Here is a 13,275-nt window from a genome sequence, read left to right as displayed (position 1 = left end):
GAACCTCAATCAATGAGCATCAAGAACATGCAGAGTCCTCAGCTCTGCAGAGCCCCTGAGTGAGCAGCTTTACCAACAGTGAAGAAGGCCACCCCCGCCCTGCTGCCTCTAATGGGTCTGAAGGGCAGAGTAGAGGGCTCTGAGATGTGAGGATGTTTCAGGGAACACTGTTTTCATTGCTGGGCTGTGTAATCAGAAACCTGAACTGCTTACCCCGAAAAAGCAGTCTTCGCATTCAGAGCATTTGCTCCTCTTGATTTGACACTGACAGCTGGCTGACCTTACCACACTGACCTCACCTCTAATGCTGTCTGGCAGAGCAAAAGCCAAAGAAAAATGTCTCTTGTTTATTCATTCAACAAATGAATTGGAAAGAAAAGCTGGATGTTGACTTCATTAAGTAAAATCAACAAAACCTTTGCCCCACTCAGACTCTATATTAAACTAATTTGAAATGGAATGAAAAGGTAGGCAAAATGTAGTATATTGACTTGGGATCTTCAAATTAGTACCATGACTGTTGAGAGGCCAGGAGTACAGCATAGGAGGTGAGGGTCCAGGCTCTGGAGCTGGACAGCCTGAGTGTGAAGTCGACCTCAGCCATTCACCAGGCATTAAGGGAAGCAGCTTGACCCTTCTCTGCATTGACCGTGGCCACAACCTGTACCAGCTGTGACGTTTTGGCACACCTGGTACCTACCTACTTTTTCAATGATTCCGGTTCTTCATCTCTGAGATGTAGGCAATACTAGTCCTGGCTTCCATGGTTCTGTGAGGCATTGTGCTCATGAGGCCTTGGCATCTTGCGAATACTCAATGACTGGCTGGCTATTGTCATTAAACATGAGAACCTGAAGCATGTTTTCCCTTAATGTCCTTTCTGGCTTTACTACTGATTGTTTCCAAGGATTAAAACGTGTGAAGTGGAGTGAAGAGGCAAGCTATTTTAATTGATAAGTTTTGTTTAAGTTTAGGTAAGTCATTCCATCAGAAGTGAATTGGTGGAACCGTTTTTAAACAGTGACTTAGAACTATGATAAACATATTGTGAGATCCTCAACAAGTAAAGGGACCTGTGAGGGGTTCCAACATTGATGGGTGCCTCTAGGACATCTCTAGAAGATCCAAGATTATTACTCAAGTGCTTCCAGAGTTCAGGTGTTAAATATGCTGAAGAGTCAGGAGCCTAGTTTATTTGAGAACTGTACTCAGGCCCAGACAACAAGGACATGTCTGTGTTTGAGACACATTAGAATGTGGTAGAAAGAGCTCTGGGTTTTCTTTAAAATTCCCAACTCAACTCCTTACTAATTCTGTAGACTTGAGCAAGTTAACTAGCTTCTGAGCATCCATCAGTGTATTCGTTTTTTAAAATAGACATGGTAATATCTACCTCATAAAGTTGTGATAAGGATCATGCCACCATTTAGCTCATTAAAGGCTCAATAAATATTCCCCTTCCCAACATAATCTCCTCTGTCCTAGGAGTAGAAATGGCTTACTTGGTAAACCCAGAGAAAGGAAAGAGACCGAAGCTTCGTCAGGTGCAAAACTGATTCAAAGAGTAGTTGCAATGTGCTATCCCTCTAAATAACTCTTCCCTTCAAAGCTTTTGACCTGAAACTATCCCTTATGAAGAAATAAATGACTCCTGTTTACTGTTCTACTATAAAGAATAGCTTTAAGAAAATGTGGGCTCCATATTGGAGAATGTAAAGAAACTGAGACATTCTAGAGTAGCTGATGCCAGGATTATGCTTCCAAGCAAGAAACTTGTTGACTGGAAAAAACAAGAAAACTATCACCACCTGTTTAGACTTTGCCTCCTGGCTGTTTTTCTGCTGCTCTGTTAGACATCTACCTGGTGGATTGGAGTCAAGAGACATCACTCACTACTAGGCTGGCCCACTTACCTTCCTAAGACCTAGATGAAAATTGGTGGCACTTAGTAAATAAGGGATTTGATGGAGGGAGAGGAGATACGTGGAGCCCCCAAAGAGAGTCTGGATACAGCTGTGTGGCTATAGAGAGAAGAATAAAGTCAGTGTTGGCAAGGATTAGACTTTGGGAAACGGGATCTAATGCACCTAGTATTTAGAAAGAACAATCCCTTCCTTCATATACACTGGCTTGTCTCTTGCTCCTAGAATCTGTATCATTGGATGAGCAGCTGTTCTACCCTTTTTTAAATGATAACTTAAATAATTTAAATGTCTTAAACAACTTAAGAAATTTAATTAACAAATAGCTTCTGGACTACTGGGGATCCCACCCATTCTTGGAAACAGTGTTGTATTTGAGTAAATACATTTTTAACAACAAACAACCATCTTAGAAATGAACTCGTGAAACGAAGCCTGGTCTTAAAATTGTTATTTGGGAGATATCTAAAATTCCCAATATCTTGATATGGTCAAATTCCAGATGGCCAAAATGAGTTTCTTGTGTTTATTGTACACATTTTATTTTGTAATTGAATGATAAGTATTTAAATGCATTTAAATAAAGATCAGAAGACAATCAATTCCAGTGAAATTATATTTGATTAGTAGTAAGGTTTATAAATATTTATTTACTTACTCATTATAAGATGAAGCAGTTATTTCAGTGGGACTTGGCCTTTATACAACAAGCAAGAAAGAACTAGATATTACCAGCACTTTTTATAATTCCCATGTGCTGAGGATGATGCTGTGTTGAATAATGCACACTGAAAATTAGAATTAAATGCCTTACCCCAAACCAAGTTCCAGGAAGATTAAAGCTTCAGTATTTTAAAACAAAACAAGCAATCAAAGAAAGAAAAATGAATTAAAGATGTATCAAACTTGGGAGGAGGAGGGAAATTAAAGTTTATAACTTAAAGAAATCACCTAATAAAAAAAGAGGCGCAGACCTTATTTTACAAAAATGCAAAACACCTGTATATTTTAGAGTACTAACATATGGCCAGAAAATTAGAAAAATAGAGCAACTATTTTACTTATAGGCAAAGGGTAATTATCTTTATTATGCAAAGAATTTATAACCAAATACATACCCCCCCACACACACACATAAACTCTTCAAATTATTAGGAGGTAGTAAATGCTTGGAGAGTATACAATTAGCAGAAATGGTCAACATCATTAGATGTTAAGTAAATTGAAAAGAAATAAAAAATACGCACTATTAACTCATCACATTCACAGATTGTTTTAACGATTTTTTATGATAATTCAGGTCCTAGAGGTAGAGAGAATACTAAAGCCTTCTCATCCACTAACAAAGCATTAAATCGAGGGGCCAAACCACTGGGAAAACAATTTAGTAGCATCAATCATGGTAGTCAGAGTCTTCAATGCACTAGTTTCCTTTCTCTAAATTGGACTAAAAAAATATTCCTAGTTATAAAACAACCTTCAAGGATCCCTGGGTGGCGCAGCGGTTTAGTGCCTGCCTTTGGCCCAGGGCCCGATCCTGGAGACCCGGGATCGAATCCCACGTCAGGCTCCCGGTGCATGGAGCCTGCTTCTCCCTCTGCCTGTGTCTCTGCCTCTCTCTCTCTCTCTCTGTGACTATCATAAATAAAAAATAAAAAAATAAAACAACCTTCATACATTCATCATGGTGTTCATCATGAAAGTGAAAAAATGCTAACCAACCTAACTGTTCAAGAATAAAGGAAGTGAAAAAAAAAAAAAGAACAAAGGAAGTGTTCAGTAAATTGGTACAAACATTGGATCTGATATCATGAGGCTAAAAGTGATGCTTATGGTGACTACATATGGAAAAGTATATTCTGGGCGATTTCCGTGTGTTTAGCTCTACGTGAGAACATTCTGAAAAGAAACTCACAGAAGCGCTCACAGTGGTTGGCCTGGCTCTACTGGAGAGGTAGGAAGTTTGTGAGATCCTCAAGAATGTGAGCTCTGAGTCTAAATGCCTAGGTTTAAATCCCAGCTCCGTCACTCGAGTTGCTTTTTGACTGTGGTGTTTGAATAGTTGCTGGAATCTGGCAAATTCGAAGTTCACTGTAATTAGATTTCTCCATCAGTACATTGTGGTAAAATAGTACGTACCTCCAGGGGGTTTTGTGAGGATTAAATATACCAACACAAGTAAAGCACTGACAAGGCTTGGCGTATGATAAGAGCTCAGTAAGCATTAGCTATTTGCTGTTTAAGTGATAAAACCAATAGAGGCAGGCTCTTGCCTTTTCCTGTGTTTTCCAAATCACCTTTTCTCTTGAGCATAGTATTGTTGCATTGGGGAAAAGCGATAAATATTTTCCTAAAAGTCCTAAAAACTGGATCAGCCAGATTTTCTAGTCACATAGATTCAGACTCTTAGTTTGAATATCACAGTATATAATCAAAGAATGGATACTTCATGGTTACTGAGACCTAAGATATGAAATTGGCTTTGCTGTGACAACTGATGTGAACTTCGTGTCTCATTTCCTAAGAGAAGAAACCTATTTCATGAGAAGTTAGGCTACTCGGTTTTCTTAACGAACTGCTTGCTTCCTCTGGAAAAAGTTATGTCTACCCAGCATTCTCTCCCTCTTCCCCAAACTCTAGCTTCTAAATAGCTCAGTATTTCTCTCTTAACTCACGTGTTTTTAAGTAATAGCAGGGGTAGAAATTTTGAAAATATTTACAGTAATGGAATAAGTAAATTTTCTTGGGCAAGGAAAGCAAATTAGGGAAAGGAAAGAAGGAGTCTGTTTATTTAATATTTTTGTTGGCTGCCAAACGCTCCAAAAGCTATCGTGCATAATTTAATTTATAGATGAAGTTATTTTTTAAAATATATTTTAAAGTTCCAGGAGCAAAAGGAAAAATAAGAGGGGAAAAATTTTTGGTAAAAAAAGTCTCTGCTCCTCTTGGAGTCTTCTTTTGCCAGCAACTAACAAGTCTGTACAATACAGTTGCCAAGGTAATATCAAGACCATGTAGACAGAACACATGGTGTGCAGACAGGGGGATGATGAAAATGGATTAACAATGTGAGCAAGAGGAATTTTTTTAATTGGAAAAAAATAAAATTACGCTCCCTGAATAAGTGGTTATGCTAGTAGTCCTAATATCTGTTGTTACAAAGGAAATCCATTACAATAAGGGTGGTTTTTCTTTTCTATTTTGTCTTGCTCGTGGAGACATGATTTGTCTCCTAGGTGTGCCCCTATCTTTATAACTCTGTACTGAGCCATGTCAAAATGGGTTCTACTGCTTTCAAGTTAGACACAGAAAATTTTCATTTGCTAAAGCCAGTAACATTTTTTTCTCTGAGTCCTTCTGAAAGCCCTGATTCAATCAGACCCTTCCAGACAATGACCAAAGTGTGACGCACACCCCTTTGCTCCTAAAGCAGCACAAATATTTGCTGCTTAAATAAATATACTCATGTCAGACAGGAGGGACTACCCGCCAAATACTTCATTTTCCTAGGATTATTCAGTCTTTAAAAAGACTCCATTTCTCTCCTTTTTGTTCTCCCTTCAGGTACAATCCTTGGATTTACCCTGCGACCATACAGAATGAGCTACCGGGAGGTCAAGTACTTCTCTTTTCCTGGGGAACTCCTGATGAGGATGTTACAGATGCTGGTGTTACCACTTATCATCTCCAGTCTTGTCACAGGTACCACATGCAGATGGGTTTTTTTTAATGTGTGCTTATTGCAAAAGATCGCTTAGAAAAGCAAATGCTTTAGGTTTCTGCTGGATGCATGCTCTGTTCTAGAAAAAAAAAAAGTCTCTTCAAAATGATGGAAAGGAGGCTTTAGTAATGCATGAATGATTATGACTCTCATATTTGACCAATCACAAGAGGAAACGGATTTAAACCGCCACGTAATCTGGTCTGCCTCACTACGAAAGAGGCACTCTGCTAAACACTACACAACCAGCCTTCTCTGACCACAGCGATACAGTTGACAACAGCGTACAACAGGTCTGTTTTCTCACCCTCTTATCCCACCCAGATAACATCTGGTTGGACAGCCTATTAGCTATTGATGCAAGAATGCTTGTTCTCAGAGCCACCAGGACTTGAGCGGGAGCCTTCCTGGAAGCCTCAGCAAGAGGTAATGCCCACAACACACTCACCAACTCTGCTGCCACCAACACTTTATCTTTTCCTGGTGAACCCGCATGACTTCATTTCCTTCTCCAGTTGTCCCCCACCCCCGTTACCTTTTACGCTGGTGGGAGAAGGGGGAGGGGGAGGGGGATTTCCCCATCTGGATATTTTGTCAGTTGACACTTGGATTCTCAACGAGCGGAAGCTTTGCAGGGTAGGATCTATTTTCTGTGACAGTAAGGTTGCAGTTGACTCCTGCCCGGGGAAATGCTTCAAGAGTCCTTGGTACATGTGACTGGTGAATACAAATGGAGCCAAGAAGTTGCAAAAAATAAAAAAATTTAAAAAGTTACTATACCTTCCTTCCTGCCCACTCTTCTCTTTCCCCACAGCACACCTCTGACATGAAGGAAGAATGTCCATAGACACTGTCCCAGCAGGATGGTTTCTGGGTTTGTAGCTAAAGCCCAGAATTCAGGTACTACTGACCCTGTTCTTTTTCCAGCCTTGTCTCACTGTCCCTCCTTGGACACATCACTCCACCTCTATGGGAGCTGGCTCTGAGCATCTTTTCCCCTCCCAGGGAGTTCTCAAGGATACTTATAATCTCTTTGCAAGATCTCTGTGTAGTAAGAACTTCATAGCACAACTCAAAAGTCATGGGGCAAGATTCTGACTACTGCATGCCTGGGGGGGCTAGCCTTACCTGGACAGGAACTATTTCAGCCTTTCCCTCCAATGCCTTGCGGATCTCTACTGGCTTCCACTTGTTCAGGTCTTTAAACAAGTGATTGCCTGCACACAAGTCTCCCATTGGAGGAGGAATTACCCATAAAACCATCATGTAGGCAGGATGATTGGGGTGCTTGTTTCTGAAGTGTCCTGGCCGATTGCTGACCAGGGGTAATCATAGCAGCCCCAGCTCTTATCACAGAAGCTAGGTTAATGCTGATGTGAGCTTACATTCTCATTTTATTATCCTCATGTTAACATTTTTCTGGGAAGCAAATTCTTGCAATAGCTCTGAGAGGACAGAACTGACGCCCATGCGCCATTTTATTTAGTGGGGCAGGACAGCCCTCATCCCCATCCCTACTGGCTGGCATTTGACTTGAGCCACTACAGTCTTCCCTGGACAGAAACTTGAGGGGTTCTGGATTCATTTATACTGTCTCTTCAAGGGTGGCACCAGGGTTTAGGTTTCTGCCTCCTGGGAATTGTGCTAAAAACCCACCGTGTCACTTTTTCTAAGAGGAAAGCCCTCATTTGGTACAATTAGAGAAAATATTACTTCCCCCTAATACTTACTTGACAATTACTTCAACATCAGGCTTTTCCTGATGTTTTCTAATACTTAGTACACCAACTATTTTGAAGGAAAACAAGCTTTCATTGAATAATTTTGCAGGAAAAAAAAAAACACTATCCCTTCACATGGTTGAAAAGAAATTTGTTGGTAAACTGTGGGAAAACTAGCAACATTTACAATATTGAAAGGAATTATAAGCTGCAAGCAACCAATATAAAATGAACTTTTAAAATGTCACCTAATTACAAGTTGGGGTTGCTGCCGCTTAGGACCATGAAAAGAGTCTCAGCCCTTTCCCGGGACTGTGTTGAGACAAGGGGCATAATTTAGTTTGCCAAAGATCTTGGTGTTGATCTCAAAGGAGTGATTTCCAAGTTACAAGGTAATTTGGATACTTGTGATCAATAACAATGAATGATTGATTCGATAAGACTTTCCTTTAGGCTTTTAAATACAATGAATCCAAACCAATAAGGGGCCAAGGGTATGACCCAAAGGGAATGAGGAGAGGGAACCTCTGCAGATTACATACATCCCTGGAGGACTTCCATGTGCGTTGGGAGATGTTAGAGGATGTGGAGAACGCATTGGAGAATGTGTTGCCTAGGGAGGGAACAAAGTTAGGTCCGTTATTTTAGAATGGAAAGGCAAACTCAAATACCTCTTGTGGCCAGGCAAGTGATGGTGATACATGAAGCTGCCCTTTCACGCTATTTGTTGTTTTCTTACTTTGATAGAGGTGTGGATACAGAGAAATAGTTTTCTTTTTTTTTAAGAGATTCTATTTATTTATTTATTCATGAGAGACACAGAGAGATAGAGAGAGAGGCAGAGACACAGGCAGAGGGAGAAGCAGGCTCCAAGCAGGGAGCCTGACGTGGGACTCGATCCTGGGTCTCCAGGATCAGGCCCCGGGCTGAAGGCGGCGATAAACGGTTGAGCCACCCAGGCTGCCCAAGAAATAGTTTTTTTGACGAGAGAAGTAACAGGAAGAAGTGTGATGATAGGTGGAAAGTGACCCAGCTACAGAGCAGTGTAGACAAGAGACACAATTTTTGCCATGTGTCCATAAGGCCTAAATCTGATGTTTCAAGAGAGTCCAGAAACCTAAAAATTTTCAAGAACCTCAGGGCTCTTCCATGTTGTTACAATTGGCTGAGCAAAACACTACAAGCCAGACAAAGCTGATCTGTAGACCAGGAGGGCTACCAACATAGGAACGCAGGTTTGAATGTGGGTGCTATTAATTGTAAGGGACGCACTGCCAACCAGGTCCACCCATAGAGCTATCACTGGGTTCCCCTTTTGGCCTATTCAAATGTTGACAGCTCCATGCATGCCAAAAGCATGATATTACTCAGCGTGATATTACTGAACACCACATTTATTGCCACGTAAGCAAATAGCCATTGGAAACTTCTCTCCATCTTCTGGACCACATTGTGTCATAGCTGTGCTGATCTTTCCTGCACCCGATGGGAACACCAGCATCAGAACTCTGGGGTCATGCTCCCCTAGAAATAGTTCTCGGTGGGAAAATATTTGACAGGCTTAATGCTTTTAAGGCAGAAGGCCCAGAATTTCTACAGACAGAAAACTGAAATGCCTGAAGCCCTTTGTGCATTTGTTGGGTGAGGTATTTTGTTTTAAAAGATTCTGTACATTTAGTTGTATTAAAGTCATATTTAAACTCAGAAATCTGAGGCACCTGGGTGGCTCAGGTCGTGATCCCAGGGTCCTGGGATTGAGTCTCCCATCAGGCTCCTCCCAGGGAACTTGCTTTTCCCTCTGCCTATGCCTCTGCCTCTCTGTGTGTGTGTCTCTCATAAACAAACAAATAAATAAATAAAATCTTTTAAAAACTAAAAATAAAGTTCAGAAATCTAAGTTAGGTTTTCTTTCTTGAAACATCCACGTTTGTGAATTGTGGCTTTAAAGCTCCAATAAGCCATGTCTCCTCTTCCCAAATTTGATATTCCAATCTTTCCAAATATCCTTGGTGTGTATTAGCATTCCAGAGCTGCCAGAGAGAAGCTGGGAGCAAGCCTAATGGCTGGATTTGTACTCAAGTACCTGTGTTTTTGAACAAGAAGAGCAAGTCTGTGCCAACACACCACACCATAAAATAAAGGTTTGGCGCCAATTTCTATTGATTTGGTCAGCATAGGCAGACAAACTAGATATTTCATGCCAGAAATATGAGTTGGTTTGGCTGGCTTAGCCTGATTAAGTTCACTAGATAATAATTAAACTCCATTTCAGGTTGTGCTTTGTAGACATAACTATCACTTCCCCCTTCATCTTTTCAGAAAACTAGTACTTTCTTCTTTTCTCATCTAACTGTGCATTCCTCCTCAATCGCTTACCTCAAACTGTGTCTCCTGTTTTCTGAAAGTGGGGAGCATCACTTTACAAATGATCTCTGTGGAGTTGAGTATAGTGTAAATAAAAGGGGAGTGGTGAGGGAATGTCAACAGCAAGAAAGTGGCATCAGTGTGTGAGGCCTATGGTAGAGCACGCTCGAGCTGAATCATAAAATGGATGAAGTTTATCTTCTAACATTCATTCGTTCATTAACAGCTATTTTTTGAGCTCTTACTTTGTCAGACACTGAGCTAGGCACAAAAGATACATGAATACAAAGATATGGCCCTCAAGAAGATATATGTTGTGTAGAGAGAAAGAGCTTCCCTGCATCTCTGAAATCACACAATATTTTAAGCAAATCCTAATTCCAATGATGAGAGAGTAAGGCTGGGCCTCTCTTAGGTGACCTCTTGTTAGATGACCACAGGCTGAACTCCTCTGGGCCAATGGTTTGTTGCAGTTAATACAATAGCTGGCCCAAATCCAGCCAGTAGGAGCAGAGCGTTGGGTCCAAGTCACTGTTCATATCCTGTCATATGACATCTGGGGGACTGGGTTCAATTCTGGGAGTGGGGTACAAGGAAGGGCATGATTTCACATCTGACTTTTCAAGTCATGGCATCTCCATCCCAAAGTTATATGGATACTGCCCCATTCTCATTTACTTAGAATGTTCTTGAAATCAACATACTTTTCTTCCAATGCTTTAAAATCATTACAGAAAGTTCCTGTTACTTGTTTGGTGAAGGATATAATAAATCACAATGTAATAAAATTCTGGATTGCTACTATTGCCTGGGAAAGGTTTTGAGAGCCTGAGACCTGTGCTGTCATTTAGAAAGGTGCCTAATTGGGGAGGACAGGGTGTTAGTGAGGTGTTAAATGCATTTTAGTACCATAATAAGACTTATCTTTCCTGTAATACAAGAACTGAAAGAGAATTGAAGAGAATGACTTTCTCGCTCTGTGACTTAATATTAATTGAGAAGCGGCATCTGTCCCACCAGAATAAGTAAATACCACTGTATTGACCCCACTTTGGAAACACTGCTCTGCTCCAACTAGCCTTACAATTTCTCCTCCAAGTCATCGTCCAGCTTCTACCTAAACATTCCCAAGGGCAAAAGATCTTTGGATGCCATCTGTCCTTGAAAAACTAACAATTCTTTCTGTATCCAAAATCAATCAAACAATTGTTTTTAAACCCAGAAGTATAACATTACCTGCCTCCTCCATGTGACAAGCTCTGTGACATGCCCCATATTCTTTAGGCAGCTTCCTTCCAAATCTGTTGGCTAATGTATTTGGTGGGATGTAGAACTTGCCTATAGGTAAAGCCAGTAAGCTGCCATCACCAACAAGGGGTCTTTTGCCTGAGAAAATAAAAACGATAAATGTTGTACCTTGAAGTATATCCCTTTGGCTTCAGAGAAATGGCAGTTACAATAAGAATAATCTAAAGTTTTGTCATTTCTTTTAACACGAAAAGGCAAAATGAGCTAGGCAATTCCTAATCAATTACTTGGACATGTGAAGGGCTTATTAAGGGCTTGCAAAAATGAAAGCCAAAATCACTTAAGAAAATTTTAATATTTTGGGACGCCTGGGTGGCTCAGCAGTTGAGTGTCTCCCTTTGGCCCAGGGTGTGATCCTGGAGTCCTGGGATGGAGTCCCACATCCGGTTCCCTGCATGGAGCCTGCTTCTCTGCCTATGTCTCTGCCTCTCTCTCTCAATCTGTGTCTCTCATGAATAAATAAAATCTTTTAAAACTTTTTTTTAATATTTTAAGCTATTGATTGTCATGGCTCTGGAGTATAGCTAAGGCCTATTTGAAATACTCCAGGCATTTATGTATGAGAAAAGGGACTACAGATTTTCCCCTTTACCCCATGCATACATTTTATAGAAGAAACAAAAGTATCTATCTTAGAGGGGGAGGAGGTTTTCTGGGCCTCCCTTCCATTGTCTGTAAAATGAAGGTGATACATATGTTGTGAGGCTGTATGCCTGGCACATAGCATGTGCTCAATTAGTGGAAGCTTCGTGCAGTAACGGTAACATCAGTAAGAGCTGTCCTGGTGATCCACTCTGTATAAATCAGAGTTCTAGAGTGAGAGGAGACAGCTTCAGTTCAGAGGCATGGCACTAAGCCTCCAGATTGCCCCTGTCTTGTGTGTCTGTGATCCTTGAAGCGATCACTTTCCTATCAAAGGTAAATTTAAGAAGCCATGAAATTAATCAAATAACAACATGGGAGCCAAAGAGAATTCCTTCCTTACCACTGGAGGGGATTGGTTTCTTCCCCTGGAGCATGGGATGTGATTACCTTATCACAGCTGCATAATTCTAAATATTTTCCTTGGTTATACAACTCCACAGCCTTTCCTGAGTCTCAGGCCCAGTGTGTGGGACCCTGGGATCCCCAAGGCTGCGGATTCCACGGGCTGTTAGCAGAGCCTTTCCCGCAACCAAAACTTTAGACAAACACAGTCTGTCTCAACACACAGTCTTCATGGTGGCCTGGAAACAAGCCAGCCAGAAAGAAGTTTCAACCCCGCTCATTTGAAGCCAATAGGCTGGTCCTGCTTTATTTTCTCTCTCAAGCTGCTCAGAAACATGGAAAGGGAGGCAAGTTATGTCCATCTGGGGAAGGAGGTGGAAGGTCCATATAGTGGGAAGACCCATCTATGGGGTAGAGATCACCTGGCTTTTCTTTTTTTACTTCTCTCTCTCTCTCTCTCTCTCTCTCTCTTTCATCATACTGAAAGAAAATCTGGGTAATTTTTTTTTTATTTTATTTTAAAAAAATTTTAGCGGATTTTGGGTTTTGTTGAGATGTAGACAAAATCTTTTAAATCTAGCTACCTCAGACAAAGTCTGCCTTTCTGTTACAGACAACTTCATTCAGGAAATATTTGTAGAGACTTTTCATGGGCCAGCCACTTTTCTAGGAGCTGAGGACACCCCAGTGAGGAAGACAAGAACCCCTGACCTCAAGGAATTCCAAGTCTGATTGGCAGAGAGGCCTGTGAAAGCAGTAGGACAAAGTAGTGGTGACCCAGGCAGGATGAGCCCAGTGGGAAACAAAATATGCAAGGAGCGATGTGACCGTCCCTTTTCCGGACCCTCCAGTGTTCAGGAAACTAGTGCTCCCCAGCAGGAAACAGCTCTATTAGCGGGAGAGAAGGAGCATCTGTTGTGGTTGTTCCTCATTGTTTTCCTCACACCTGACTCTTTCCCTGTTAAATGCGGTAAGAGCCAGCCCAGGGGTAGGGTGAGTTTCCCAGCAAAAATCTCTCTCTCTCACACACACACACACACACACACACACACACAGTAAATATAGCCTCACAGATGGGAAGTCTGAGAGAAGAGTCTCCTGAGAAGGTTTCCCACCATGGAAACTTCCACTTTCACAAAGAGAGCGAGGACAAGACTTGAGGCTCTCCTAGCTGGAAAGCACGCAGAGGTGAAACAGTGCAGCCTGGCACCCACAGCAGGAACCCCCCCTCCACACCCCTGAAAGGTGACTG

At 41.4% G+C, this 13,275-nt stretch overlaps 1 protein-coding gene across 1 annotated transcript in view; it reads left to right on the top strand.

The window, feature by feature from the left end:
- SLC1A3 (solute carrier family 1 member 3) overlaps positions 1–13,275 on the top strand; it is a 78,014-nt gene that overhangs the window by 15,839 nt on the left and 48,900 nt on the right. The window contains 1 exon segment of the mRNA NM_001003136.1: positions 5,487–5,624. Within this exon segment, the coding sequence (NP_001003136.1) occupies positions 5,487–5,624 (138 nt within the window).

This window comes from Canis lupus, chromosome 4, assembly GCF_011100685.1.
Source record: "Canis lupus familiaris isolate Mischka breed German Shepherd chromosome 4, alternate assembly UU_Cfam_GSD_1.0, whole genome shotgun sequence".
Lineage (NCBI taxonomy): Eukaryota > Metazoa > Chordata > Mammalia > Carnivora > Canidae > Canis > Canis lupus.
This window is presented reverse-complemented; position numbering and strand designations above follow the sequence as displayed.